The 25,020-nt window shown below is 50.7% G+C and overlaps 1 protein-coding gene across 2 annotated transcripts in view; it reads right to left on the reverse strand.

The window, feature by feature from the left end:
- Nucleotides 1–23: 23 nt before the first annotated feature.
- Nucleotides 24–25,020, reverse strand: part of CSRP1 (cysteine and glycine rich protein 1) — a 25,569-nt gene continuing 572 nt past the window's right edge. Inside the window, exons 1-6 of one of the 2 annotated variants that reach the window (XM_025193326.1) lie at nucleotides 24,508–24,528; nucleotides 15,100–15,212; nucleotides 8,361–8,529; nucleotides 6,708–6,837; nucleotides 2,884–2,977; nucleotides 24–2,015 (exon numbers count right to left, since the gene is read on the reverse strand). In XM_025193326.1, the coding sequence (XP_025049111.1) occupies nucleotides 1,939–2,015; nucleotides 2,884–2,977; nucleotides 6,708–6,837; nucleotides 8,361–8,529; nucleotides 15,100–15,211 (582 nt within the window). In that variant the 5' untranslated portion in view covers nucleotide 15,212; nucleotides 24,508–24,528 and the 3' untranslated portion in view covers nucleotides 24–1,938. Of the gene's footprint in view, nucleotides 2,016–2,883; nucleotides 2,978–6,707; nucleotides 6,838–8,360; nucleotides 8,530–15,099; nucleotides 15,213–24,507; nucleotides 24,529–25,020 lie in introns of those variants that run through there. The other variant, XM_006036892.3, reaches the window with a different exon arrangement.

The following is a 25,020-nucleotide window of genomic DNA, read 5'->3' on the forward strand; positions in this document are numbered from 1 at the left end:
GGAAAGAACAGGCCAAACAAAGGTTCTGTTCTTACAGCTTTATTGAATATACAACTTTGCTTGGACACAATCCCTGCATGTGGCAAGTACAGAAGAAACATGGCTGCCTAGTGTCCGCCCAGCTCTCATGGAAAAGGCACGTGGGGAAGGAACCCTAAACCCTTGCTCCCCCACCCCAAAGGGAAGGGGGAGAAGTAAAAGTGATGCTCTTTTCTCAGATGACATCCTGAAGGATTCACACCCAACCATGCCTTGAATCTATGCTTTCTTCAGTAAACCCTTGCATCTTTGTCATGGGAATGACTGTTCTGCTGAGGCTGGGAATCATCTGAGATCATGAAGGCAAAGCCTGTCCTGACCTCCTCTTCTCCCCCAAGCAAAAACCTAGAAGGGGAAGTGGCCATCTCTTGCTGGACCCCAAATTTATCCACACATATAAGATGGAGCAACATTTCTGGAGACATTTAAGGGGATCCTTCCTATACCTTCAGAAACCTCGGCTAAAGGTGTTGCTACAGACTGCAAGGCCTCCAAAGAAAATCCACGGAATACAGCAAGGCCCAATTCAGAGTAAAAATGTCAGAAGTGCTTGCATGGCTTAAGAGCCTGAATTCCCATTTTAAAATTGGGCTCAAGCTTCTAGGGCACCCTGAAAAATGTCACCTCCCATTTCAGCTGCAGCCCAGGAACTGAGAGCAACACTGGCCTGGGCAAGAAAAAAAGCTTCCCTGCGGCGTCTGCACCTCAAGCAGTGTGGGGTCTGCTGTGACACAAGCATGAATCACCCCTTAGAAGACCTACACTGCTCAGGCAGAGGCAAACTACATGGAAAAAAACTGGCAGCAATGCTGGCAGGCAGCACAGATTGCCTTCATGTTCTCAGATTAATATTCCACAATGCTGTCAATAAAGCAGGGACATGAGCCTGGGCCACCTGTTTCGACCTTTGCCAAAGACGTGGTGTGGTTTTGACTCTAGAAGCTCTGCTCCGCACAGCCTGGATGTGCTAAACGCCCCCCTGAAGCCGTGGGGAGTTAGAGAGGCTCCAAATGGTTTTGAAAGAAATGGGGCCCTGGCCATCACAAGTTAGACTCCCTACAACAGCAGAATCAGTACCCACTTCTGAAAATGGTGACTTCATGGTTTACTAGATTTAGAGCCAAGTTCTCAGCTGGTGTAAAGCAGCATATGTCTACTGAAGTCAACAGGCCCTGCCATTTATACCAGCATGGGACTTAGCCCATGATTTACACCCAACCATGCCTTGAATCTATGCTTTAAATACATGTGATTAATAAACCATTGCCTTTACCCTTATCTGACTCTCTCACCTAGGCTGGTCACTTGGTCTCTTGTTCCCTCCAGCCCACCCAAGAGTTGGTATTATTCCCCCCTGCAAGTCCCAATAATCCGTCAGTTCTGATTTTTATAGCAATTAATGGTCCAATGAGACACACTATATACTCCTGTGATATCACACTGCCTAGCTGGGCTCAGATCCTAAATGGATATGGATAAAGCACCCAGGTGTCACTTGTGAATGTATTATCATGTCACAAACCAAGTGGTGCTGTCTGCTCTGAAGAGTGGAATCTACACTCTGCAAGTGTGTGTGTGTGTGTGTGTGCACGCGCATGTGTGGTATAGAGATGAACCCATCTCACCTCCGCTGGTGCCAGCAGCTCATGAGCCAAAGGCCTCTGTTGTACAGCGGAGAGATCTCCATTGATCCCAAGGCCTCTGGGTCAGATCCGTTGCTGGAACCAGCTGGCAGGAATGGTGTAGTGCCGAGAGAAGCAGCAGGAGGTTGTTAGTTATGAAGAGAGGCATTGGCACTAGGAAGCAGATGGGCTTGGCTCCCTCGCTGCACAGGACACGCCCAGCATCAGGAAGGCACCAGCATGGCAAGGGAGAGTCAGCGGGACCAGGCCTGGCACCTCACTGGGCATGGGCAAGTGCACCAGCTCCTTGCCCAAAGCCAAAACCCTTAGGCCCAAAGTGCTTGGCGTAACATCCTGCAGAGGACGAAGAGAGTGGCCATTAGTGACAGTGGCATGAGGAAGCTCCATGCTGGGCACTGCTCTATCCTCAGGGGAGCTCATGGGACTGAATGGACAAGAGGGGAGTTGGCCCGTCAGGTCGGGCACTTTCCCAGGGTTCAAATTGGGGGCTGCCTGCTCACAGGCAGGAGCCAGGCAGTGGTGCCCTGCCGCCCAGCTGGGAGCTGCTGACCCCTTCAGAAGCAAGTGTTAGGGTTTTTTGCAGGTTCCCATTGACTTGTCCATTTCGCTGGGTAATTTGAGGTCACCAGCCTCCCTAAACACAAGGAGCATCCACAGCCACCCTCTGAAATGTATGAGCCACAGCCAGATAGGCTTGTAGCGGTAGGTCTGGGTATGAGGGAGGACCAGGCACACCCAACCCACTCCTAGCCTGCCCATGCCTGCTAACATACTCCAAGTCTGGAAGTTCATCAGCAAGACTGCTCCAGGCAGCACACCAGAGACTCAGGAGCAGGCATGGTAGGATGAGCCCAGAGTAGTCTTACTAGGGGACTCCCAGGTTCGGAGTATGCCAATAGGAACAGGTACCAGAGTCTGCTGCTACAGTGCAGATGAGCCCTCACAGGGCAGCAGGGTGCACAGAAAGACCCATTGGCATATAAGCCATGTGGCAAGCATGTAGGCTAGGGCCGGGGCCAGGGCCATGCAGGCATTTGGGCACTTGCTATTCCTACAACCGTAGTTCCCCATTTGGGACATCAGTTATTTCCATTCAGAGGCACCCAGCTATAACCCTGCCCTGCCCCTGCCCTTCTGCCCAAAGGTTTCTGTGCTGTAGCCTTGGTTTGGCCAGTGTCCTGGGAAGGGGGCACTCACTCACCTTTGCAGTAGATTTCTCCATCTTTGTCAGCCAAGGTGGTGGATTCCAGGCCTTTCCCACACTTGGCACATCGGAAACAAGCCTTGTGCCAGGACTGAAGGGAGAGAAGCAGAAATCAGTGGGGAGGAGGCAGGAAGCAGCTATGTGGCTCACTCGTGGGATCCAGCTACAGGTTCAGTTGGTCAGACCAATGTTAAGTCATGGTTTGATCTGAACTACAGGGAAAAAGGGGATTTCTGAGGACTGAAAACTCTATTGCAACCAGATCCTCCCCCAGTATAGCTGTCTCTAGAGCAGTGATTCTCAACCAGAATGCCAGGACACCCTGGGGTGCTGCCAGATCCTTTGAGGGGTGCCATAAAGTGTGAGGAGATAAACAAGGCATAAGGAGATAAGCAGGTAAGCCAAGTAGATAAATGCAGGCCTGACTGAATGATCCCCCACCGCTGCTGCCCAGCCCCTCCGCAAGGGGGTAAGCACTGCAATTTATAAATTCGTTTTTGAAATTTGGTGCCACTCAATTCACAAGAGTTACACACAGGGCTTTGAGTCCAGTGAGGATGCTTCAAGTTCAGTCTACTGCACGATGCCTCGAGGCCAAAAAGGTTGAGAACCGCTGCTCTAGAGTGACAGTTTTGACAACTTCTTGCAGGGACCATCACAGTGTACCTCCTATCATTTCTTCCACTTTAGTTTGCAAAAGAACCACCCCCAGGCAATCTCTAGCAACTATCCCTCCTTGGAAAAAGTCCAACCACAAGTCCCAGGTCTCAGCTTGAACTTCTTTGGGAAGCATTGTCACAAAGGCAGGACTGCCTTTCCCAGCCTGTACACATCTATTTGGTCCCAGGCACCAACTAAATGGCACTCATTGATGGGTTGCCCACGTGAGGGAGTGAACCCAAGTACTCTAGCTCCCCCGCACAAAGTGGAGACAGCCCCACTTCACTACACGTGACCTATCCCTGTGGCTGGTCACGCCAGCTCAAATACAACCCCCAATACCACGATGAAGATGAAGACAAGAAACTAACTGGCTCATCAGACAGGGCTACTGCTTCAGAAGAGTACAGTTCCAGTTTTGACTCCCACCAGTCCGGGAGAAAACACAACAGAAAAAAAAACCCAAGACAAGTCAGCAGAGCTGCGGTGACTGGCTCCAGCAGAGGCCCTTGCCCATGGCTCCATGTTGTAGAGGCATGCATCCAGCAGGGACTGAATTAGGGAGGTTGCATCCAGATGTTGGGAGAACAGGCCAACGTTTTATTTTTAAACTCCCCCAGCGGCTCCACTGGTGGATAAATCAGTGGATAATTTAACTCGGTGGATAAATCAGCTTGTGTCCTCTGAACAGACAGCTTAATAATGGGAGCTGCTGATACAGGAGGTTTTTAAAACCTTTTTTGGAAGAAAATGTGGACTAGCAATTATGGCAGGAGTCAATGACAGACTGAATAAATCCCGCCAGCCAAAAATATCAGCACATCGACGTAGTCCCCCTGGGATCCCCTCTGGGTTTGCTTAGACACAGCAATGCTACCAGCTTCAGCTCTTCAAAGATGCAGAGAATAAAGCTAACCACCAAACACAGTGCCTGCAGTATGACCCTTAGTGTTCCCTCACTGCCAGCCACCCTGCGCTCTTACCTGGGCATCCCCCAATATCCCAGCACGTATAGCCATCTCACCCAAGTGTGGTGGTGCATTGCACCCGGGCCAGCTGGTTTGGCTGGAGCTATAGGCAAGAGTACTACAGTCACTCGGGCTGGTAAGCTGCCCAAGTTGCCGCGAGTGCTGGAAGCTCTCCAAAGCCTTCCCACCATTCCCCAATCTGCCCTGAAGGACAGACAGGCTCTCCCAGCATCCTAGAGCTGCTCAGCTTCCTGCAGCACTGAAGCCCAAAGGAAACCCCCCTGGTAGGGCAATGCACCTGGGGAGTGCAGTGCCAGTGAGGATGCAGTAACATGAACAGAGGCTGCTCGTACCAGGGCAAGGCTGACTCAGGAGCCAAATACCTGTTCTATGTGTGCAAAGGCATATCTTTGTACTGAGAGGAGCCCAGGGCAGGGAAAGGGGCTTTCAGTGAGCCTACAGACTGAAGCTAGGCTCACGGATCTGGACTCATGCCTGGCATAGGAGGGGGACTGCGGAGCACAGGCAGGGTTGTTAACACGAATGCCAGGACTGCAACAACAGGGGGCTGTGAGTAGGGCTTGAGGGGCATCATTAAAGCTGTGAAGAGAACTCAAAAAACTGCAGCTTGGGACTAAGAGAGGTTAGCCAAATTGTGTGCAAGGCACCCAGGGCTGGGAAATGGGGTCTGCAGGTCGGGGCTGAGAGACATTGGCAGAACGAAGCAGGGAGCCCACAGCTGGGACAGCAGGGTACCCCAGGTCAGGACTCTGGCAGTCGCATGGGAGTTTAGGACTGAAGCAGCAGAGGCGGCAGAAGTCCAGTGACAGAGCTGTGTGAGTACGTAGCAAAAGCAAGACCTGCAGAGCCCTTCAGATCACCTTATCCCTGACTTGAGGGACATCTTCTCAAGCTCTGAATTTCAAGCCCGTGCAAGGATGAGCATGCTCCAGAGTGCACTGTGGTTGGTATCCAATTTGCAATAAAGGCCTAAGGCTGGGGGCAGTGTGGGCACTGCTGGGATGGGTCAGGTAACTCCAGTGTGCGGCTCCTCGCAGTGTTCCAGTGCAGGTGTTAAGAACACAGGAGCACAAGCAAAGCCACAGTTTATCAATCCCATCTAGCGCAGCGCTCTGCAGGCATCTCAGTGGCAGAGTGCTCATTTTTCTCCCTTTCGTTCCATCCCTGGAAGCAGGCAGCCTACAGGGCACTGCTCCCCACAGCTCTCTGTCTCCATGACTCAGAAGACAGTGCCAGATACGAGACACCCAGAGGTACCAGGGATGCTGCGAGGTGCCTGCAACCCTAGTGTACGATATGCAGAGTCCTAGTCAGGGAAGCACCTGATGGATTCTCGCGTCATTCCCCATCATCCTAACGTAGCTACTCCATGACATCTGTGCTGACTGTAAAGCTTTCAACACAGCGGCTCTTGCTGTGGTCTTTTCATTGAGCTTGGTGACAGACATTTTCAGCTCTGGCGAGAGCTGACTTCTGGCTGGGACAGTGGACGGGAAGGAAGGGGAGGCCCTGATGCCCACAAGGAGACCTGCTCTATCACATCCCATCAGCATCTGTTAGGACCCTCCAGAGCTGGTATGTCTGGCAGCCTTTGTCCCCTGCACTCCCTTCATCTCCATGACTCCACTGCTCTGCTGAGTACAGGGTCTGGTACTAGAGAAAAGATGGGATAATGGCCTGAAGTTTTAACAAAGCAACAGCCAGACCCAGCCTGCCAGGACCAGTGACTGGGAGAACTCAAATACGGAGGTTTCTCTGCAGGAGATTTGTGCACCGACTTGGTGTTCTTCCCCCCAGGGCTGCAGGGAGAGCCAGACAAGGGCTGAGGCACACAAAGCAGGAAGCCTGAGAGTAGGGGATAGCAAAGCGGCATGTGGCATGGCATTTAGAAAAGGATCTGGCACCCACAACTCAGCCCAGACTTTGCAGAGAAATAGGCACCATATTTTCTGATGAGCCTGGCATGCTGGATTTCCCCCTTCCATCCCCACCTTGACCCCAGTGGCGGGCCCTGGCAAAGATGACCCCTGAGAGCATCTGGATTTCACCAAGCACCACAAGCACTTGCTCACTCCCCCCTCTGAAATCTCTCAGTCACACCAGGGCTCAAAAACCATCTCTATACTCTCAACACCCTTCTGCCCCTCTGCCACCTCCTCTTTGCCTCCTTACCTTTCCAGCTCCAATCACTTTCTCAGCAGCGTACACCACCTGCCCGCAGCGTGGGCACCCATCAGAGCCACCCACTTTCTGGGCCATCCTGGAAGCATTGGGATTGTTGGTGGGCTGGTGAGGCTGGCTCCTGGGGAATCAGCAGCAAGGACAGAGTTACTTGCCTGGCCTGGCAAGCAGGGAGGAGCAGCAGCAGAGAAGGGCTGGGGGTTCCACATTTGAGGAAGATTTTGGTCTGATGCTAGGGCTAGAAGGCTGGGAAGGGCTCGGGCGTGCGTGCAGGGTGGGCATGAGCACTCGGAAGAGGCTGGCCTCTGAAGGGTCAGGACAGGCAGCTGGAAACATGAGCTACAGACCCAGCCAGGGTCCTAGGGTGGCCATGCCTTGTGCCCTCAGCAGAGCACAGCTGAGGCTGATCCTGGACCTCAGGTGCCACCCCTGCCAGTTAGTTAGCGAGAGCATCTTTATCTCACAAGCGTGCTGGGGCGACTCAATTAATCTGGCCAATGGGTTTCTCCCACCAGAGAGGCTTGCAGGGCATCTGGCTCCAAGCAAGTCATTTCTGTTACACAGGGGGCTGCTAGCTGACTGCACCGCTACGGAGAGAGTTTGCCTTTCGGCGAGCTGCATAAAGGCTCAGTACTGAGCTCCAAGGGGTCTTCACCAGGCAGTCGCAGCAAGAGCTGCTGCAAAATACAAGCAGAGCCCCTGACCAGCTCAGGGCCTGTGCAACTGCAAGCTTTCCTCTGCTGTAAAACCAACCTTGCCAAACTGGGCCCTAGGAGCTGAACTGGGGCATTGGAAGATCCAAAGCCCCAAAGAACGGGATATGTTTAGCTGAAAGTGCCATTACCTAGAGCAGCAACATGGTCCCTGCATCTCTACCCTGCTTTCTGTCAAATAAGATAGATCACACACACACACACACACACAATATAGCTTATTTTTTATATATACATACATACACACACATATGATATATCTTATTTAGTCAGCGTCTCTACCTGCCTTCTGCCAAATAAGATACATCACACACACGTATATGTGATATATCTTATTTAGTCTGCATCTCTACCCCTGACTTCAGACTAACACAGCTATCTAGCTCTACATATATCTTATTTAGTTAGTTAATAAAATGAATATGTACCCTGTCTGATGAAGAGCTAACCTAAGCCAGGCTTTGATTGTATTATCCTGGTCACAGAGACCTCCTGTTCACCCTGGAAAGATGACCTAGCCAGGAGACTCGGGTGGGGTGGAGGGGTCACAGTTTTGTGCAGAACCAGATGCTAGCTCCTGGCTGGTTTCTGTCCTAGAGTTGCCCTTGCTAGAGGCACCAGACAGCATCGCAGTGTGTGAGTGACTCAGCAAGACTCAATCAGATGATCGTGGGTAGAAGTCATGGGCGGGGGGGAGGCATGTTGCACAGCTGAGAACAGCAGCCAGTCTCACAGGCTCCTGAGGCCAGGAGACAGCAGTGCTACACTGCAAAACCAGGATGATGTGGCAGACTGGGGGCTCTCTCTTGAGGAGGAAATGCTAGTAGTGCTGCACAGCTCTGGGAGCCCCACAACCCGGCACGCTGCCAGGCAGATGGGGTGGGGATGCCCCTTCCTGGCTCCCCTGTATAGCCCAGATGCTCCAACTCACTCTTCAGGCTTGATTCCCAGCGACTCGCCCTTGTCGGTGCTCAGGGTCCCGGCTCCTTGCCCGTATCCGTAGCCTTTGGGGCCATACTTCTTGCCATAGCAGGACTTGCAGTAGATCTCTTCCCCGTGCACCGCTACGGTGGTGCTGTCCAGGTTCTTTTTACAGACCACTGCAGAGCAACAAGAGGATATCACTGTCAGCCCTCGTCTGGCCTCACACGGGATGGGACAGCTCAGGCTTTGAAAAGGAAGGAAATGTCTAGACAAAAGTGTTGCCAAAATGAAGAGCACATAGAGTATCCAGAGAAAAACCCATACAGGAGCACAGGAATGAAAAGGAAAACAAGTGGCTGGATAGGCCAGGCAGCTCATAGTCACAGCGCAACTACCACTAACCCCGATGCCAGAGCGGATGTCATTTGGGAAACAGGAAGTTTTGAACCTTGTGTAAAGGGAAGAACCAAATCTCTTTACAGGCCTCACAAACAGAGTTAATCTGGGTCACATCCAGCCTGGTGTGTGTGAGGGAAGCAGGGAGAAGTGTGGGAAGGAGGTTTGCATGAGTGCTTAGTGTTGATTACATCCAAAGATGAGCAAGAGAGAGAGTCCAGCCCTTGGGCCGATTGCAGCTGGAGCAAATCCTGCCAGTGAAGAGACTGGGAGCATGGAAATAGATAAGACCACTGGCACTGGCTCTGACACCCACGGACCCCTGCTGCTGCCACTGGACCCACCACAGCTGCTGCTGGCCCCGCGGATCTGGCTGGAGAGGAGCTCCCAGGATCCAGATCCAGTCTGGGGTGAATGTGACACCCCGATGCAATCCAAGAGGAAGCTGCAGGGGTGAGGAGGCAGCTGGGAGAAGCAGGATCAGGGCTGGGGAAGGGCTCAGAGCCTCCAAGAGGAGCTGTGTGTTGTTTACCTACCACGGCAGGGCTGCGGAGGAGGAAGGGGGGGGAGCAGCCGGCCCAAGCAGCGCCAGTGCAATTGCAACACAGACTGACCCACAGGCGTGCCTTAAATGTCAGCAGAAGGCTGCTCCCGGCAGCCTGATTGTTTCTGTGCCAGAAGGAAAGGCTCTTGCCCTTAAACAACATCCCAAGAATGCAAACAAAGAACAGAGCTCTGGTCCCAGCGCCTTGGCAGGCCGGCGCGTTGCTGTCCCCATGACTAAATATGGTGCTTTTCCCCCCACGCTGCCCGGACCCCAGAGCAGCTCTGTGCTAGGAGAGGAGGAGAAGGGAAGCTGCATCTTGCCATCTAGGGAGGGTTACGTGAGGAATGTCTGCGAGTTGCGAGCCTCTGTTGCAGACCTGAGCGGGGCACTGGAGAGGGGCTCACCTAGCACGGGGGCAGCTCACCCTCACCGCGTGGATGCAGCTGGCCCTGCGCGGTCTCTGAGCTGTCAGGTTAACCAGGCAGCCTCGTGCCTTTGGGCCTGTCTATACCCCTACTTGTTTAGACCTGAGCTCGGATTAATGTCCACATACAGAAAAGTAGGGCTGGAAGGGACCTCTGGAGGTCACTTAATTCAACCCCCTGTTCAAGCCAAGATCATTCCTGACAATTCTGTCCTAGACAAGTTTGTCTAACTTATTCTTAAAAACATTGTGAACAACCCTTCAGGAACAACTTCAAGTTCGCACAACCTAACTGAAAGGAGCATATGTCACCCTTTCACTTAGTTTGGTCACTGCCTTCTTTCTTTTGGTCTAGGGACAGCTGTTTAAGGAAGGCAGTAGGACCACCTTTGCCCATCTCTCCGGGTTAGGCCCCTCTCTAGCCCCAGCTTTAACAATCACATTTTCCCACTAGCCAGCTACTGAACACTCCTGCCAAACCCACTTCCTGGGAATCAGCCACCAACTCCACGGCTTCAGGGCTGCAGAAATTCCAGTGCAGCAAGATCAGAAAAGAAAGATTTTTCCATTTTTCCAAACCCTGCTATTTAGCCATGTCAATGCACTAAAAGAGGAATCTGGGGTTAGATCCACATATGTCATGCTGGCCTGACTACACTTCTCTCTCCTACAACTGGTTCATTTGGAGCTGTGAGGCTCATCTCTGATTGGTGAGTCAGCTGCCATCTCAAAGGGCTGGGGTCAACAATGGCGTAAGTCCAGTTCAGCTAAACCAAGGTAAATCTGGCCATTCAAAGTTATTTTCCTAGTGGGCCAGGACGTTTTCTAATCTCCCCTGGGGAGCTCAGGTTCAAACACACAATGGGTGTGTCTACATGAGACATTAACTGTGGAGTTGCCTACTTAGCTCTGCACTAAACATCTTGGTGTCTGCATGTGTGGCGCTATTAGGCCACAGGAAACTAAACTCCAGAGCAGGTTAGTACTTGTAAATACAAGTACTACCCTGCTGCGGAGTTTTTTGTGAACAGCAATGCACATGTAGATGCTGACAGGGCTGGCTGGGGCATGAGGGTGCTTCAGCATGCGGGCGGCTTGCCAGCTAACCCCACACTGAAGCACTCGCTTGCCCCAGCCAGCCCTCTGCAGCACATTGAACTGGGTCCGAGCAGCCCCAGGCTGGCAGGCTGACCCCCCGGACCCTCTGCCAGCTAGATCTGCTCTGATCTGGCTCAACGTGCTGCAGTCCTGGGTGCACATTCAAATGCAATAACTCCAGCATGATACACATCTGAGTTTATTGTTGCATGCCAATAGCACATGTAGATACACCCAAAGAGTGCTCAAGTGTAGCATAATTAATTTTGAACAGGTGTAGGCAGAATTGAGTACAGTTCAGCATGAAAAGCAGTCTGTGATCCAGGACAAGAACAGCAGGGACTGCTGCAGGTAATGCTGAGGGCTTCAGCAGAGTGGTGGGAAGGTCAGGAGCAAGAAGTACGGCTGCAGGTGTGATCCGCATACTGGGTACAGTGTAAGGAGCCCTCACACTGCGAGAAGCTGTCCTCATTGCAATCAGCTCTAAACAGGCTTCCTGCTCCCTGATTTCCATGAGTAGAGAAGTAAAATCTGCATTTCCACCTGCTATGGCTGCATCTTCCCTATCTAGCGTAACACCTGTTCCATCCAGGTCCTCTGCTTGTCCTGAGTTCTGCTCCGTCTTGGCTATCCCTGCTGCTGCATGCTAACTTAGTGCTTCAGGCTCTTTTGCTAACATCCTACATTCTTGCACGCAGAGTGCTGGAGCAAGCCACGTCACACTGGCTGTTTGTATTCAAATACTGCCACGACAGGCTCCAGTGAGAGCTGTGACTCAGACAGATTCAAAGATGTGCAAAGCACCCCACACTGCAGACACCAGAAGCTTCTGGGACTCTCAGAGCAGCAGGAGATAACAGCCCCCTAGCACCTTATCTGAGGCTGCAGAAGAGCACAGGTTCCTGTTGCTGTAATGTAGAGCTGATATGAGTACTCTCATGCTACATATGTGAGCAGCCACAGTCCCGCTTAGCCTCTTCCACCCTCAGATTTCTGCCTCAGCTACAATTAAAGCTTCCAGTGCCTTAGTCATTCCATATGTACTTGGTTTTCAGGCAGGACACTCCCCCTGTGCCAGAGAGGTGCTGGCTCAGGTTCGTTATATAGTCATGGGAATAGAGATGTAGTCACAGCATTAAACATGGGCAGCAGCCTGGGTAGGCTAGCAGAGATGTACCCAGCATCCATGCTAAGTGTGCACAAGTATCTTTTAAAACAGGGGTTGTCAACAGGGGATACACATACCCCCAGGGGTACTTAAAAGGTGGTAGGGGGTATGTGCAGGCAGGTGGATGGAGATGGAGCATGCTCTGGGGCACGGCGTCGGCATAGGCGTCTCCCCCAGTGCATTTCCACAATTTGCCTCTTACCCGGGGGAGGGGAAGGAGTGCGCCAGGCACCGCTGGCCTCATATGGCACACTGCAGCGCCTCCCCCCCACCCCTCTCAGCTCACTGTCTTCCACCCCCTTCCTGGAGAGCAGCGAGGGTCTGAATGGCTGGGGCCAGGGGGAGAATGTGCTTCTGTGCCTGCTCCCAGGAGCAGGGCCATAGGACTGAGGGTAGTGGTGCCCCTCTGTGGGCTGCACAGATGCTGCATGGCCAGCCAGACTGGGGGGCTCGCATGCGGGCTTGGACCGGGACAGTGCTGGGCTCTTCCTGGCGGGAGGCCGGACTGGGCTTCGCTCGGGGCAGGCAGTGGTGGTGCTGGGAGTGGGAGTACAGGAGGGGACACAGCCACTACAGAATTTGCTGTACCCCCACAACCCCCATCCCAGCGCTGCCCAACCCCCCTGCTAGGAAGACCCTGGCACAGCCCTGGCCCTGGTCCACAGTGTCAGCCCGCCCAGATCCAGGGGCACGTGCCCCCCATGCCATCCTGGGGTTGCATGTAGTGGTGGCACGGGGAGGAGGGGCCAAATGGGGGAGGGGCTCGTACGTGGCAGCCACCACTGCCATCACCACCCACTGCCACTCACCGCCCCACACCGCCACCAGTGCTGCCATGCCTGCACTGCTTTCCTCTGCAGGCTGCTGACGGGCCTCGCGCCTGGCCAATCACGCGCTGCCCGTCAGCAGCCCACAAAGCTGCACATGCGACGGGCCGTGTGAAAGCGGCGCAGGTGCAGCAGTGGCGGCACAGAGCCAGGGGCACGCGCCCCCCCATGCCCTCCTGGGGTGCACGCAGCGGCGGGAGCTGCTCCCCTCTCCCCCCGTGCCCTCCATCCCACTGCCACCCTACCCAGGCTGTGCAGTGCCTGCCCCAGCCCCACTCCCTCCCTCATTGCAGGGGCCTTGATCTGCCCCACCACCCTTAAAAACACGAAGAAAAAAAAGGGAGTACAGGAGTTGAAACTCTGAGTCAGAAGGGGTATACTTATTTAACAAGGTTGAAAACCCCTGCTATAGGCCATCCAAACTCATTTTCCTTCTTAGCACAGGATTTTGGAATTGTGAGCTTAGTTCAGGGTTATTTTGCACCCAGTGGCACAGAGAGACAGCAAGGGTGACTTTTCACCGTGATGAGGCCACTTTACTCTCATCCCTTGGAAATACCAGATTGTATTTGTCTACAGTTATGGAAGTGAATGTATAGCAAACCGCACACCTACATTTGAGAATCTGAGTAGGGCTTAGGCACATGGGCCCCACACCTCCAACAGCAGGAAGTTTGGGAACACAGGGCCCGGTCCAAAGTCCGCTCAAGACAACAAAAGCCTTTGTCATTCAATGGACTTTGGATCAGGCCCATAAGCAGGGATCTGGGATCCAGAAGTTATTGCCCCCAGCTCCCAAGCACTGCCCCGCAGCAGCACAACTCCCCTCCTCCACCCTCACACTGCTGCCCTCATTATAGGAGTGAAGCAGTGGGCTCTATAAGGCACAGTAAGAGTTAACACCGGCTCCTATAAAGATGATATAAAGACGATCCTGGCAAGGTGTGGGATTAAGCAATTTGCACAGAGCCCTAAATCCCAATCTGGTTTTGCCCTATGGTCCCTCCCCACATGCATGTGGCTCCTTGGAACAACAGCCAGACCAAGACCACACTAGAAGCCTTTGTGGAAGAGGAAAGTTGGGTGGGGGAAATGTGCACAAGGATACGTTGGCAACCTTTGTACACTGGCAAAACTCTAGTGTAAAGGCAGCTGTACTGCACGTAAGCGCTCTGCTGGGATGGCTTGTGTCATTTGGGGACCTGTGTGAAGCTTCATCCCAGGTGTGGCTGAGAGGGGACAGCTGGAAAAAAAACCCTTTCCTGCAATCTTGCATTTAAACTAAAGACTTGAACTTGTGATTAGCACAGAAAGAAAGTCAGGCTTGCATATCCTCTTCAGGAAGAGAGAACTTCTCAGACACAGGGGAGCACCTGTGGGGAGGGGATGGTGTCTCTGAAAGTCTCCCAGATCTTATGGAAATAACTCTTCTTAACCCTAACAGTTATGATCCTTGGGGAGCTGCATGTTCCTGGGACCAGTGGGAAGCAACTGCACCACCCAATATCGTGTTCATCTGAACACCTGGGATGAACCAGTTTACCAGTAAATGTCCACCTGAGAAGGACCTAAGCACATGTAGACACAGGGCTGCACCGGATGCAATAAAGGCAGGGGGAGTGTGGGAGGGTCAGTCTAAATGGGCAAAGGCTTCAGCAGCTCCAGAAAGAAAGAAGGTGGCTCAGCCTCCACCTTGACACCATCAAGCATTTTTTGGGCACTTTGTCACCAGAATGGCTGAGACAAGGCAAGGCTGGGATCTTCCTCCCACATGACCTCATGGCCCACAGTGTGAAGGCCACAGCCCCGGCTTCTTTTAAGATCCCACTCAGATCCTTGCCTTTGAATTTGAAGAGCCAAAAGCAAAGAGACCCTCCCACGGAGTGCCTGAGCCTGGGTACCACTAGCATGGCTCTCACTGCAAGGCAGTACCAGAAGGGTTTCAGAACAGTCTCTTTCAGAGTCTAAAGTCCTGGGATGTAGTCTTAGTGTGGACTAGCACTGACATCTCATTCAGCTGTGGTGTGAAGACAGGGATTTTACATGGCTGCTTCCCAAAGTGTCCCTGATGTTTAAGGCAGGTCCCTGAACCTCACAAGGGGCTCTGCATTGTCTCAGTAAAACGCCTTTCCCATGTCTGGAGGAGAACGGAGAGCTGTGAGGCTCTCCCTGGTCCAAAAGAACTAACAAATGGATTTAATGCATTTATATGGCTGATGACAACAAGCCAGCCCAGGTGCTGCCATGTCAATTAGAAAGGCCAGATCTGTGGGCCACTATACTCACTGCATAAGAAGCAGGACTTGTGGAAGCTGTTGCCTTCACATTGCACCTCCTCAGCAAAGTACACCGTCTTCTGGCATACGCCGCACTTCTTCCCTCCACCCCAGTTCGGCATCCTGTGAAAAAAGCAAAGAGAAGTAGCTTCACTCTTAAGGGACAAAGCAGTGTAACAGCTGGGCAGGAGAGTAAGAAGACTTGGAAAGAGAAGTGAATAAAAGGGCTGTCTGCACATACCCTGGAAAAGCCACTAACACTGCAGGCCCCAACCAAGGGCATCTGAATTTTATCAAGAGCTCAAGCACTGCACCCAACCTACGTCATGCAGCAGACCTGAGACTCCCACACCTTTATCACACTATTTCAGGTGTGGACTTGGTAAATCCCAGCGAGCAATGGGTCCAAGAGCTTTCTAGCTTTATTCAAAAGGCAGAAGGACCACTGCACCTTTGTAGACAGTGCACGCTGTCCCTGGGCACTGAGGAGGAGGAGTGGGAGGCATTTGGGACAACAGACAAAGGGCCAGCTGCCCTGATTGGTACCAGGGACACAGGCAGGAAGAGAGTAGCTTCTTGTGTCAGGTCTCCCTCCCAGCAGTTGCACAGGCACTCAGTAGAGCAGATGAGGCAGACGAGACTGACTGCCCGCCAGCAACCTGGGGAAACCGGATTCCCCTTTTGCAATTCAAGATGATCTGTTTCCTTGGACTCCTGAACTCCAGGAACTTCAGGGGAGAGAGAAGGGTGGGAAAGGGAATTTAAACAGGACAGGTTAACCACACTTTTCCTGGACCACACCTCTGGCCCAGGGCAGCCACCAAAGTATGTAGATACCATACATGGGACTCACATGGCCTCTGGCAATGACTGGTCCTGCCCTGTGTCAGACACCAGAATACTCAAGAATTCACTCGACTGGCTCCCCGCTTCCCAGGGACTTTGTACACGGGTGGGGAAGACAGGAGGACGGGCCTAGAGGAGCTCACCTGGAACATCCAAGCCTTATTCCCAACCCTGCGGTTACCACCCAACTGAATAGCAAAGCGACAGGCTTTCTTCTAGGTCTGGCTAGCTGGAGCTAGGGAAATGCTGCAGGCCTGAAAACTTTCAGGAGAGACTCAGGCTGTCTGAACTTCTGTCCTTTCTGCAAGTGGGTGAGGACTTTAGAAAAGATCGTCCACCAAGGCAAGAGATCACATATGTGACTGCTGCATACACCCAAACTCTGCAGTGCAGAGCTCCCCACATCCCTATTCAAGTCAGTGACTGCCCCTGTTAACATCTCACAAATTGTCCCTAGATCCTGCAGATTTCAGCTGGACTCTGAATCCAACCATACAGGAAAGAGACAAGGAGTACAGGAATCTGGCAAGGGTCTTACAGAGATACACCCACAAGCTTAACAAATGCCGCAGCATTTAATTGCCTTGCGTGGGCCAGCCCTGGAATTCCTCCTCAGCTGAAAGCGGGTGACAGGAGACGGGAGATCCCTATCAAGTCTCCCCTCTCTGTCCCTGGAAACTCGCTGCACTGCCAAGAGCAGGAGTCACCGATTCTTGCATCTGCTCAAGATGCCCAGAAACGCTGAGTGATCCGCCCCAAATGAAATCGGCAGGACCGGCAGAGGCCGAGGGAGGATTTGCAACGGGTCATTCAAGATCCGGCTCTCAGTTCATGTGGCCAGGATGAAACAGTTCACTGTCTGTTTTCTCACCGGCTGGAGAACCAGTGACTCTCCTTAAGGAGCTCTCTTCCCATGCGGCCACTGGCTCTGAGGCTCCGGAGCGGCTCGGTTGGGAGATTGCTCCCCTTGTTGCTGCAGCGCGGGTAGAGAAGACATTCATTTTGAATCCATCTCATCATGGGAGTGCACAGCTGGACTCTGTCACTTCCACCTCCCCTTGCCCATTGGCTCAGCACTAACTAAAGCAGCAGGGCAAGTTCCCAAGAGCCAGCACAGAGCTGCCCAGACTGCCACTGCACACAGCGGGGGAGCGTGCAACCAAAGGCCACACGCGGGGGCCCATGGCCTCCGCCAATTCTAATCTAAGGCTCTGTTGGTGAGGAAGCATAGGCCAGCGGGGGACAGATGGGGCTCCTCGGTCCCATGGCTGTCCAGGTTCCCCACTGCTCTGCCCCTAGCTCTGTGTGACCGTGGGAAATTCACTGCCCTTACTGTCACACTGCTGGGGTATAAATAATACCATATAAAGCCAGAAAAGGTGCCTGTTGCTTTTCTCTCTGGGGCAGTTAAGAACTAGTTCTAATAAAACAGCTATTAAAAGCTTTAGTAAAAATCCTGAGTGAAGATCAGTCACTAGTGGCATGAGTTTGGTGCTCTCAGCCCAGCTTCCAAATGCAAGGACTCAGGGTGAGGACCATGGGTGCCGTGGGGTGATCCGCAACTGCAGGCCGGGGCTAGAGCTGTGAACAGCAGCTGGGCCTGTTGCGTCTTGCACCCGTGGCGCTGTCGGTTCCTTATTCACAGTCATATAGAGAAATTCAATACAGAAGAAGTGAGCTGTGCCCTCTGCAATACCAAACAGCTACCCTGGGGTGGGGAACTGTGCAGGCGCTTAAGGATCGGAGGCTCCATGTTATGAGCAGGACAGACTCACTAGGATTAGTGCCAGCAGTTGGGAAAGCTTTTGTCCTGCTTCTTCTCAGGGCCCCGTAGGCTGGGTTTTGTGTATTTCTCTTCCTCCCCTATGTCGCCACTGCCAAACCCCTCCCTTTCAGCCAAATCATTCTTTGGATTGCCTTAAAAGGACACAACTTTCTCCACGGTCTGTAACTGCATTTTGCGGAGGTGAGAGGGAGTCTGATCCTGCTTACTCTCACCAAAGGGGAGGCTCCCCAGAGGCAGAGCCTATTCCAGACAGGCGGCACCAGCCACGCAAGACTGACTGCCAGCCACAGCCCACATGCAGGCCTACCACGCGTCCTAGGAGAAGGCAATGGGGCAGACCTTTCCTGCAGCTAGGAGAGAGCTCCTCAGACCCTCATCACAGCCTGCTCCCAGCGCTCCTGTCGGACACCCACATCCCCATTTCAGAGGGAATGAAACCAGTGCTGGGAAAAGCAAGGGATGGACTTGGTAGCTGTGTTGGTCTGAGACAAAAAGAAATGCAAAAATCTAGAACTCTTGATTCAGAGATGATACCTTTTATTAGACCAACTGAGAAAAAATATATATTTAAATAAATAAATAGATATATGTGCGTGTGTGTATGTATGCATATACATATATATAAATATACACACACACATATATATATACATATATACACAGACACACAGACACACACATATATTTCATAGATTTTCCATAGAAGTTAGGGCTGGAAGGGACCTTGGGAAATCATCGAGTCCAGCCCCCTAATATATATATATATATATATATATATATATATATAGTTTGCAGAAAAAAAAAAATTTTTTTGCAATTTCTCAGTTGATCTAATGCATGGGATCAACTCTGAACCAAGCGTTCTAGATTTTTTCGTTTCTTTTTGGGAGAAGTAAGGATTTCCTAGGGTGAGCTCTTTTATTGGACCGACAATGTAGTTGGGATAAAGTCAGACAAACTTTCAAATGCAGGACATTCTTTGAAATCCAGCAGAAGTGGTGTTGGGGGCGGGGGGGGCGGCTGAGAGAAATTCTCAGGGTTAGCAGACACACAATCCTTGCCTCTCTCCATCTCTGGACTCTCGTGGCTACAACATCACTCTTAAAAGTGTTGGCCACTTATAGTTACTGAAATGCCTCCTGGTCCTCTTCCCCATAAGTCACTCCCAAAATGTTACCTCTGAGCAAATTCCAAGAAGCAACAGGGATAAGAAACAGCTAACGGTCTGTTCTGGTGCTCAAAGGGTAATGCAGAGCCAGGGAAAGGGAATGAGGAATCGCCAGGTCAGATCAGATCTGGTCCAGACCTGTCTCTGGCACCCACTGTTTCAGCAGAAGGTGTGAAAACCAGAGCTATAACTGGCAAATGCTGTGCCCTGGGAGATGGTAGGGGAAGGTGTAGGAACAGCAGCTAGAGATCACCACTGCAGGGGAGGGTATGTCACCTCCTTTTTTGCCACCAAGGTGCAGGTCAAGTAGCCATTTAAACACTAGTTTCACTGGCAAAAAAGGGGGAGACACCTGCCCCAGCAACAGCAAGCCTCCAGCTGCTGGTCCCTTGGGACCTGCTGCTGCTGATACCCTGGCCTCCCCACTGCCAGAGATGCATTTGCAGCTGCAGGGAAGATGCGGGGTGCCCAGGAGAACAGGAGTGAGGCACATCTCCCCAGATTCATTTGGCCACCCCTGGGGTCCCGGACTGCCCTGCTGGCCTACTCATTGTTACCTTACTGGGGATGACGCCTTGCAGATGGATAGATAATCCACTCCCATACAGGTGTCATCTCAACCCCCCACCCCCCAATTCATGATGAAGCATATGTTTTTATCACCCTTCCAAAAGGTTGTTAGCAAGATTCAGAGAGGGATCAGATATTTGAACAAAACACAAGCATCCTGAGTTGTAATGCTAAGTTTCTGACTTAAACACCATCCTGTAGCAATATGTGCTGCAGTGTAGATTCACACACCGATAGGAGGGAAAGCTTTTTTCCGCTATTTTGAATTTACCACCTTTCTGTTTCATTGTTTCCTTGCCGGAGTGATATCATGTGGGAAGAAAAGAAGCTCCTTAGTTTACTTTTTTTATTCCAGTCACATATGTTTGCCATGTCCCATTGCTGTTCTCGAATTCTATAGGTGGTAGTCTCAATCGAACTATGGAAAATACATGAAAGCTATTGATCAATATGGTAAGTGGGTGATCTGTGTTTAGCAACACCCAAAAATTCACACAGCGATGGATTTGATTCAGTTTAGCTAGACATTGGAGAAGATGTAAAAAATAAGTCATGGAATAGAGTGGAGTAGTGGGAAAATTAATAATTTTTCTTAAGTAAGTATGTAATCCTTTCCATATCAGTAATAACATAGTCAGACTTGCCTGAGAGGACAGCAAATGGGTTTCTTTGGATTCTCCAAGACCAGTACAGCACTTAATGAAATATGGAAATTGCTAGGGACATTGTTTAGCTGGACAGTTTTGAACAAGATGTTTTCAATACTGCCACCACTGTGTAAATGCCTAACTAAGTCCCTCACTTGAGATTATCAAATGAAGGACCATGCCATAAAACAAGAAAAGACTACCTGGACTTGAGAAAAAAGCTGTCAATGATTAAACCCCTCTGAAGTACTTGTGCAAACAGGACCACTATTTACATGCTTGAACGCTGATGGAAGACTGTTGGTCAAACACAGTAACTCAGTAAAAGCTACAAGCAACTACACAAGTAAAAATCCATTCCTATAAATTGCTATTCCTGGTACAATTGCACGGGAAAGGAAAACTTCAAAATGTTATGCCAGACAAGGGCATTCCTTCCCTGTAAAAAAGAGAAAACTTCAGCACAGGAAGACATATTGGGCATTTGCACCCAAGCTGCAGCAGCACAGACTTGATGCATCAAGGAGCCAGGGTCTTGGGCAGGGTGTATTACTTGCACTGAAGCCCATGCTCCTGTGATTTCACTGCTATCAGGACCCAAGCTCATTTTAATCTGCTCAGGTCAGGTATGTCTACTCACAGACTCATAGAAAATTAGGGTTGGAAGGGACCCCAGGATGACATCTAGTCCAACCCCCTGCTCAAAGCAGAATCATCTCTACATATTATCCCAGCCAAGTCCACCTGGGTCTTAAAAACGTCTATGGAGATTCCACTTCTCTGGGTAACCTGTTCCAGTGCTTTACTACCCTCCCAGTAAGAAGGTTTTTCCTAATATCTAACTTAAACTTCCCCTGCTGCAACTTGAGACTGTTGCTCCTTGTTCTGTCATCTGCCACCACTGAGAAGTCTAGCTCCATCCTCTTTGGAGCCCCCTTCAGGTAGCTGGAGGCTGATACACGGTGTACAATGTACCGTTGAAACCTTACAGAGAAATCAATGTCTAGTGGCATTCCAGCACATTGCAGATGTCCACAGTCCAAAACCAGCCGCGTAGATAGTTAGCTGAAAGAAGAACTGAAACACACCAGCTTCCGCTTGGTGGAGCGTGCAGGAAGGGACTGCAGGCTGGATTCTGATGCAAGTTAGTGCAGCCCCATCAATCTCAATGTCATCACTTGGCTCACAGTCTCTTCCTGGGAACTCCACCACGAAGCTGACAATTTTGAGAGTTGGCTTATTCCAGGTCAAAGACACTGTCAAAAAGCTTAGTGGAAGCCAGGCTCCATCCAATTAACAGAAAGTTAGAACCACAACAATGAAAAACGATTCAGACACACCATAGAAGATTGCCAATGCATAACCAAATACAAAGCTCAACATTTTCTATTAATTTGGGGTGCTCGATTTCGAGACAACTAGGACTTGATTTTTTTCAGGGTCATTAGTATTATGTAGCACTCTGGTCAAAGCACAAATTGCCTTGTCTTTAGAGCTGATGGGGCAATGAGCTTACATGTCCCTTCAGAAGAAAGATGACATGCCAGTTCTTTTTGGCCAAACTAAAAGCTATGCTGTGGATAGAAATGACCAATTTAGTGCGTTTGGACTTCAGGATGCCGATCCACAGTATTGCACAAAACCCACTGGTCAAGTTAAATCAGAGTAATCTGTACACAACAACCATCACAAATCACAAAAGCCACTGAAAGAGGCCAGACCCGAGAAAGAGCTATCTGGATGGGCATCCCAGAGAATAGGGTCTGACTCACTAGAGGAGGAGGTGAACAGCACAGGAATGAAATTTGCAGGGCTACTTATTTGGGCAGGCAGGAAAGAAGAAGAGTCAGCTTCCAAAGACCCATTTAATACATTGTGGAAAGACAGCTTGCCAAGGCTTCAGCAGCTACAGCCATTACATTTTCAGGAATACTTCTCCCTGAACCTTCAGGGCCTTTCGTGGCTTTGGCCAAAAGCACAACTCTCTCCAACCTGATGTTATATGCACTTGATCTGCGGGAATGGACTATGAGTGTAATGCACTGCCATTCCAATGTGCCTGCTGTTCATAGGTGTGCAGGCCTCCAACAAGGAGCAAGTCACAGCGGGGAATTGTCTCCACGTGCTCACAGGAAGGAAGACACTTGCTTTGAGAAGTGATCTTGAGAGACCCGTGGTCGGATCCTCCCTCACAAATGTAAATCAAGAGCAATGCTATTACATCCATGCCTGTGGCACCGGGCATTTCTGAGTAATTGCAGTGTGGATTTTAATTGGGAGTGTGGGAGTTGAAGGCAAGTTATAAAATGGGATGAGTTAGGATGAGAAGGACTGAGCCCATGATCTGACATAAAAGGCCCCATGAAGATACTTCAACAACTTTGCTATTCCAGGCACTTCATCCCCCTAAACCAAGACATCACAGCACATTGTAAAAATGTCTCTGAGGCAGGCACAGACTTTCCAGTAATAAGTGAACTAAGACACCAGAGACAGCACTGACTGCAATACAGCAAAGAGGCTGAGGTATTTCCCAGGGCTGCCCAGCTACAGAAGGGAAGGAGACCGCTATGGAAATACCAGACTTGTTATACAACAGGCACATTACCATACATGGATATTCATTATATAATGGCAGAGGAATTCCTAAGGAGCAAGGTATTGCAGCCACAAAGATCACATGAGTTTCCAGGCTTTGAAGACAATGGCTTGCTGGAATAAGGAAACATCCTAACTTGTTTTTAACTAAATGAACTTTTGATGGTCAGTAAGTGGCCATATTTTGCTTTTCCTATAAAAAGCTGAATTTTTCCATAGAAATTCCACTTCACACCCAGCCCTGCTTTCTGACCAGCCTAATTTGATACAACTCACCCTAGCACGTAGCAAGCTACAGCCCAATCCTAGCCCCTAAAGGCTGCTCTGACCTCAAAAGAAATAATTGTGATGTCAAAGTCATCTGTTCCAGAGACAACACTTTGGTACGGGTGCTGTCCCATGCACTGGGGTTCTGGTAGGATGGGAAATATAAACCCCAAAGCTTATCCCCCCAACTGGAGACAAGCAGCCAAGCACCCCCAGTGCTGCTCACCAAATCTGGGGAACAGGAGGGAAAAATGCTTGCCAGGAACCCCACTTTCTTTATGACTCCCTTAACCAAGCTCTGAGCAGCAGCTGCAGGCACTTGGCTATTCATGGGCAGCACCAGACCTAGACTCCTGGTGGCCCTTGGTGAACTTTTAGTTTTGGGCCCCCCTTCGCCAGAGATAACAATAATAATAATTTTTAAATTACCATTTTCAGGCCCCTTTTCTGTCCAGGCCCTGGGCGACTGCCCGGTTCGCCCATGCCTGCATCCAGCCCTGTTCATGGGAAGAGGGATTCCCATGAACTGTCCTGGAGCAAGGGAAGAGAACAATGTCCAAGTTTATCACATATGTGTCAGCCGAACACCAACACCCAAGATGAAGCCCTCCAATACCAGCCTCAGGGCCTTCTCACCCTCTAGCACTCCTCCATAGAGGCAGGTTTTCCAGCAGGAACTGGTGGTACACAGGACCTTACTGGTTACCATTAACCTTAGAGTTTCTTAACTGACTACTACCTAGTGGGTTATTCTGACTCATAAGCATCTAGTGCTTATTCAGGCAAGGGTCTTTGGGTAGATGTGGTATCTTTTATTAGACCAACTTAATAGTTGGAAAAAAGTTCTTTGCAAGCTTTCGGGCATAAACACCCTTCATAAGGCATAGGGAGAATATCTAGTGCTTATCCAAGTGCTGGTTACTTCCACCTCCCACCCTGAAAGCATGCCATGATTTTTGCTCTGAATTTGTGCAAGCCCTTACTTAAGACTTCCTGCTTTATGCAGGAATTGAAATTTTGCATCGGTTTGGGCCAGCTGGTGTCAATTGGCACACTTCAGGTACCTCAGGGAAACTACCGTGACAACTCCCTGCTCTGGTGGTGTGAGCACTGGGGTGAGTGGCTGGAAGCCAGAGCTTGAAGGTTTGAAACCACAGTGTTTGCTCATAGCATGGCCCTGTCAGAAGCCACTGAACCTGCAAAGTCTGCTAAACACCTTGTCGCAAGGAAGGAAAGGATGTGCTATGACAATTTGCACCCAGTGAAGGTCTAGTCCGGTAGGTTTACATGCACTGCAAGCATCACACAGACCACCACAGCAGATTGAGATCAGTGCAGGGCTATTAGGAACCCGAATTCCTGGGTTCCAGTCCCAATTCTGCTACTGAATTTAGGCAAATGACCTCCCTTTGAACAGCTATTTTCTATCTGCAAATGAAAATAAAAATTTCTACCTACTTCCTAGGAGGTTATAATCAGTGATAACAAATACTTCAAGGCCTTAAAGGAGGGACCTTGAAGAAGTGAAAAACATACAGTCTCCTGCTGCTGTTGCTTCTTGCTAGTTGAGGGAAGCTCACAGTTTTGAATGCCAGAAACCAGCGGGTGGGTTTCCCCACTTCAACATTCAGCATCAAGCCGCAGTCTCCCTCCCACCCCCACCACCCCACCCACTTCAGAGTGAATGTGCACACGCATTTCCGCCTTGCCAGCAGCAGGAAATTCACTTTGCTGCCTGCCATCAGCCAGCTTCTCTTGTCTAAGTTATTCTAGACTTCAGGTCTTGCAAATTTCCTGGGAATTCTCCCAAAAAAAACCAGGCTGCGGGGCTTCTCATGGTAACCGTGGTGAGAACCCGGATCCCTAGCTGCATCTACTTGGTGCAGAGCAATATCATGCCACAACTGATATGAAGTTGGGAGGTCTCACTACAGCCACGTGGATTGTGGACCTGTGTCGCAAAACCAGTACATTCCCGAAACCAGGTCTGGAGGAGCAGAGCATGCAGTTAAGGGGCAGCGAACATTGCATGGAGTATCAACAGCTTCA

Source organism: Alligator sinensis, unplaced genomic scaffold, assembly GCF_000455745.1.
Source record: "Alligator sinensis unplaced genomic scaffold, ASM45574v1 scaffold1382_1, whole genome shotgun sequence".
Lineage (NCBI taxonomy): Eukaryota > Metazoa > Chordata > Crocodylia > Alligatoridae > Alligator > Alligator sinensis.